This window comes from Papaver somniferum, unplaced genomic scaffold, assembly GCF_003573695.1.
Source record: "Papaver somniferum cultivar HN1 unplaced genomic scaffold, ASM357369v1 unplaced-scaffold_66, whole genome shotgun sequence".
Classification (NCBI taxonomy): Eukaryota; Viridiplantae; Streptophyta; class Magnoliopsida; order Ranunculales; family Papaveraceae; genus Papaver; species Papaver somniferum.
Genome location: NW_020649415.1, coordinates 1 through 5,744, shown reverse-complemented (window position 1 = coordinate 5,744; position 5,744 = coordinate 1). Strand labels below are relative to the sequence as shown.

At 37.1% G+C, this 5,744-nt stretch overlaps 1 protein-coding gene across 1 annotated transcript; it reads right to left on the bottom strand.

The window, feature by feature from the left end:
• Window positions 1-2,599: 2,599 nt before the first annotated feature.
• Window positions 2,600-5,726, bottom strand: LOC113343792 (inositol hexakisphosphate and diphosphoinositol-pentakisphosphate kinase VIP2-like; the record flags this gene model as incomplete). The annotated part of the gene is made up of 11 exons (XM_026587915.1): window positions 2,600-3,056; window positions 3,193-3,267; window positions 3,386-3,553; window positions 3,644-3,701; window positions 3,783-4,018; window positions 4,187-4,258; window positions 4,540-4,606; window positions 4,806-4,850; window positions 4,982-5,226; window positions 5,323-5,448; window positions 5,625-5,726. Coding segments are annotated over 11 exons (1,455 nt in total), but the record flags the coding sequence as incomplete, so codon positions are not given.
• Between the last annotated feature and the right edge of the window lie 18 nt (window positions 5,727-5,744).

The following is a 5,744-nucleotide window of genomic DNA, read 5'->3' as shown; positions in this document are numbered from 1 at the left end:
GCTACATGGATTTTTTTCCTATTTTTGGTAATATGGCTATAGTTCGGTTACATGGCAGTTCAACAATTTTTTTGCGAAACAACCGAACTCACGAGTTCGGTAACCTAGTTTTCAATCCTATAAAACCGAATTGTTCTTTGTTTTCTTCGTTTCATGGAGTTCGGTTAAGAAACTAGGGCAACAATAAAAGACGCTCTAACCGAACTAAACACTGTAACTTCAATTTGAACCCTCTTTTGATGATTTCTAATCAATTGAATCGATGAAAATCAAATTAAAAGAAATGGGTTTCTCGGGAAATACCTGCGAATCGGTCCCATGGAAGAATCAGGCTTCTTATTGCGTCTATTATACTAGATTATGGATTCACTTGGCTCTTCCACTTCTTTATGAATCTCAAAATCACTTGGTTGATTTGCTAGATGTTTTAATGGGGGACCTGTTCCTGGGAGCCTTTTGGTTTTCTTTCGAAGAACCATTCTTATAATCGATTGATTAATCGACGATGAAAATTTTATGAATCGACGATTAATCGATGAAGATGACGTTGAAATGGGGAAGAAGAGAAGAACAAGAGGGAGAAAAGTTTTCTCCTCAAAACTGTTTTCTTTCTTTTTTAACTTTTTTTAGGTGCGACTAGGTTTAGTTTAGGTTTTGAATTAGGTTTAGTTTAGGTTTTGTTTTAGATTAAATTAGAGGCAGTTATTAAGTTAGGGTTAATTTTAATTAGGGTAAGGGCCAAATTAGTAATCTCATGATTTTAGGACATCCCTTAAAATTGTAGGGTAGGTGGCCTAATAGGACCATGGTCCCCCAAAAAAACCACGGTCCCCAAAAAATCGTTCTAAACTTTAAAGCTGCTAAGAATGGTGATGGTAAATAGAAAGAATGATTTTTTAGGGACCATGGTTTTTTTGAGGGGACCATGGTATTATTAGGCCACCTTCCCTATAGTGATAAGGGGTGTCCTAAAACGTTGAAATGACTAACCTACCCTTAACCTAATTTAATTTAAAACCAACCTAATAACCACCTATATATATATAACCACCACCTCCTCCCACCATCACCACCACCGCCCACCACCGCCGGTTACCACCACCACCATCTCCGATTATCACCACCACCAACCACCGATTACCACCACCACCTCCTCCCACCACCACCACCACCGCCTATTTAAGAAATGTAACAACATCAATGCAATCACAATTAAGTTCGGTTACATAATAATTTTATCGAGTATAAAAGACGCCAGCCGCAACCTGATTCTGCCATGGGACCACTCCGTAGGTATTTTCCAACAAACCCTTCGCTTTAATTTGATTTTGATTGCTTCAATCGAATAGAAATCATCAAAATAGGGTTTTAATAAGAGTTACAGAGCCATGTTCGGTTAGGTCGATTTTTCAAAAAACTCTAGTTTACTAACCGAACTTCTTGAAAATGAAGAACACGAAGAACAGTTCGGTTCTATTGGATTTAAAACTAAGTCACCGAACTCTCTGTTCGGTTGTTTCGCAAAAAAATTTAAAATTACAAAGTAACCGAACTCCACCCTTAGAACCGAAAAAAAAACAAATCCAGCCTAACCGAACTGTGTTGTTGTGGCCACTATGTTGAGTTCCAAAATAACCGAACTTAGCCAATAGAGTTCGGTTTGTTCGCAAAAAAATTTAAAACTATAAGGTAACCGAACTTAGCCAATAGATGCTGGAACTTCACATTTTTTTTGTTTGTTAAGTTCGGTAACTTCACAATTTTATCGCAGAAACTGAACTCAGAGTTCGGTTGGTTAGCTGTTAGGTTCAAGTTTGCGAAAGAACCGAACTTTGTAAACTTATATACTCTTATATTACGTTAAGTTCGGTTAGATCAAAAGTGCGTGCAGTTTGCGAACCAACCGAACATAACGCTGTAACTCCTAGAAATTATTAGAGAGTTCGGTAACCTGCGTGTTTGGAACAAGTAACCGAACTACACTTTCAGATGAGTTCGGTTACTTGTTCATCTCACGGGGCAACCGAACTACAGCTTCAGATGAGTTCGGTTACTTGTTTTTCATATAAAGTAACCGAACTGTTCAAAATCAAGTTCAAATCCGGATCATTTTGAAGATTAACAAATATTCTAGGAGAGGATGGAGATGAAGAATCAGATGAGTTTTCATCATTTGAATATTCAAATTTAGTGAATAGGAAAAAAATTCTATTTTCCATGTTTTTCTCCTTCATCTTCTCTAACTCTACTCTCTCAATAATTCTACTCAACTAATAATAAACCCGTCATTTAATTTAATCTCAATATTTATTTTTAACTAAATCATTCACTAATCATAACCTAAAATTAATTAAGAGGGTAGATTAGGTATTAAATAAATAACTAGATATGGGGTGACCTAGAATTACTTCTAATGCCTTTACCCAAAATAAAACCATGGTCCTCAAAAAAAACCATCGTCCCCAAAAAATCGTTAAATAGAAATGGATACGAAACCTACAGTATGTCGCGGCCCAATTAACATCCAGGCCGGCGTGCGAAACTGCTACCTTCATACATGTGGGCCTCGTAACATATTCATGCTGACATGCTCTCATGCTAGTGCACAAAAACTTCCCCATCAAATATATGAAGGAAAAAAAATAACAGGAACCAAGGAGATAGTTATGTACATGTAAATATGTAATTGACCGACAAAAAGATGACCAGAGTTTCTATTACACTAAAAGCTAGCAGGATAATGTATAGACAGTTGAAGGCAGTAGAAGAAAAAGAGAGACGAAGTAGGACAAGAGTTACTTTCCATTAGCATTAGCATGCTTATGGAAAGGCCAGAGATTCACAAGACGTTCCAATACTGCACTCTTAGAGAAGTAACCAGAAAAGCCTTGTGGAGTTGATGGGGGTGGAAAATCTTCAGCAGGCATGGCAAATGGCCTAATCATCGTTTCCATAGTCTCTAATGTAAGATATGATCCCACTTCTTGCAACCTTTCTGGTCCCATGATTGGTAATGTGTGCTCTTGGTGTAGTGACGCAGCCTCGCCATCATTATTCTGTCAACAAAATAAAGATAACAAGATTTACGAGCATGAGAAAAAGGGAAAAAAAAATTGTACAGTAAAACTTGAATTCACGTGCTTACAACAGCACCCAATATTCCCATGAACGAAAAAAGAAAAGAGATTTTACCTCAAGTGGGCTCAAATCTGCACCCCGGCTGAATGTCATTTCTATGCGGTATCTCTTTGGATCTTCTAGAGGTATCTGTGTAATTCAATCTCAGAAGATGATCAATAATATGACATCACAAAACATTCAAGTTATTTGAGATGCTCAAGTAATTGTTAAGTTGAAGCAGAAAAAAAAAGTTAAAATAACCTGCCTCTATATTCTCGAACATCCTCAAAACAACATAACTCATGTAGTCGAGCTCCCTTGTTTTAAACACCCGTTCCAAAGCACTGCCGGATACAAGGCTTTCTTCTCCTTGTAAAGATTCATCCAAGTTACAGTAGCGAAGTACATTCATCAGCGAATGTATATGTGACTCCTGTGTTTCAGGAATAACAAGAATAAATCAATGACAATAACACATGTAGTACAAAGCTAGCGACAAAATCCCTAGTAAGTTTTGACTTACAGATGTAAAATAAAGGCGCGTTCGAACATGTCGATCAGGTGTCCTGACATTTGCATACCTGAAATTAAGAGAACCAATACACGTAAGTGAATTTGCAATGTAAATCAATATGCAAGACTGAATATGTTAGAGCACGCACTTCGGGTCCAAACGATATTTTGTCTCTTCATCGTCTTGGTCCAGGGACTTTTCACTAGTGGATCTTTTTGTGTCTTCATGCTTCTGGTACTTCGCCAAAGAGTCAAAATCTTCCTTTTTGGTCTTTGGAAATGCTGGATTCTGGTCTTGATTGCTTTTGAGTTCAGCAACACTAATTGCTTCTTCTCGTGTGTTCCTTAAATCAATTAGAATCTTACCCAACAAACGGCGGGCAATCTGGAATATCAGATGGAACAAATATTAAGCAGGAAGAATGATGTCCAGATACTTAAACATGTAAATCATAGATAACAGGTTTGACCAATTGATGACAAAAATAATAGAAAAATAGGTCAAATTGGATAATAATAATATATATATTAATGGAAACACCAGTGTACTAACCTTTGAGCCGATTTTGAGTTTCTGCTTTGGATTTATCCCGTACTCATTTGGGATGACACCATCAGCAAGTAACTGCAACAATATAAACAACAAAAAAAAAATTGATCAGGCTATGTTTGATTATTATCTCACTTAAGAAACAATGTAACATGATTATGCATCCCCGACATTGTAAAATATAGGGAATATACTTCCTAGCCATCGAGATGCTTCGAGTTCTGATGCACCTAAATGAGTTACATGATCCTCTCGCTTATTGTTTATTAACATTATTCCCGAGATAAACTATCAGGAACTGCATAAAAGAACTTCTCCTAGATCAATATAATTGCAGAAGCTGAACAGTTTTTTACCTGAGCAACTTTGAAGAGCTCATCCAACCCTTCTAGATTGAGATGTGCATTATGCAAGAGGTCATATCTATAAAACACAAAATTGACCAATGAGCATAATAGTAAAAGAAGTCAAGAACTAAAAAAAGAAACTAACGTGACCTTGACATGAAAGATTTGCTTTGAATGTCAAAAAGTAGACAACTCTTGCATGAACAAGCACATGTACTTAAAAGAAACTAATTTGAAGAACAGTCTCTACAGAGGATATGAGTGATGTGTCTTACTTGCTGGAGTCATAAACGTCTGGGATTTGTTTAATGTCGAACCGTCTGAAACAGCAAAAGCCATGTAAACTAAAGCACATACCATATTGAAACTTCAGAGGAACTATACTCAGGATAAAAAAGAAGTCTAAGCAGTGTGCATCTATTTGTCTAATTACTGAATGGGAAATACTTACTCCTTGCGTTCATTATACAACTCTCTCTCAAGCTTTTTCCAGCGAGCAAACATCAAAAGAAAACCCTCACTACCACAAGGCAAGCCTGCAGCAATTCGACCAACATCAATGTTAACCTTCCCTAGGGCCTTTGCTTGGTCATATGGAAGCACTGCATCCGCAAATGAGCTTGTCTCTGCAAGCTCCTCGTCCTCATCTATTGCGAGTAGTTTTACTTGTGCAGTAACTTTTTTAGTCAATTGGACCTGTCCTCATGTAAAGTTAACGTATCTTGCATTACTACAAAATTGTGGAGGTTTACTTCTGAGTGTAACTAAATAAAGTACTGTGAAGCAATTTACCAAATTTTGTAGAAGTTGACTTGCATTGGAAGGCAGTCCAGCACCATCAACCATCCAGGGAAACTCTGCAGTTCCACTGCCATGGGATGATTTTGCTCCAGCAGTTATAATCTCATTCAACCTAGCCTGTAAAAGTAAATAAATATTAGATCCAGGAAGAAAAGCACAGGCTACTATAGCTGAATCTCCAATATTCTTGTATTTCAGTTTTTCCTCCTACTCAATGAAGAACACATAGTTCTCCATGAACTTTACAGATCTATGAAATAAGAACATAAATTAGCATTTATTGGCAGACCAACCTTAGCTCCTTCCATTTCAATGCTGGCATTTTCTAGCCCATCCAACATAGAAGAGTCTTTGCTCACAAGTGAAACCTTAACAGTAGCAATCCAATAAGAACACAAGAGTAAAGCACATCA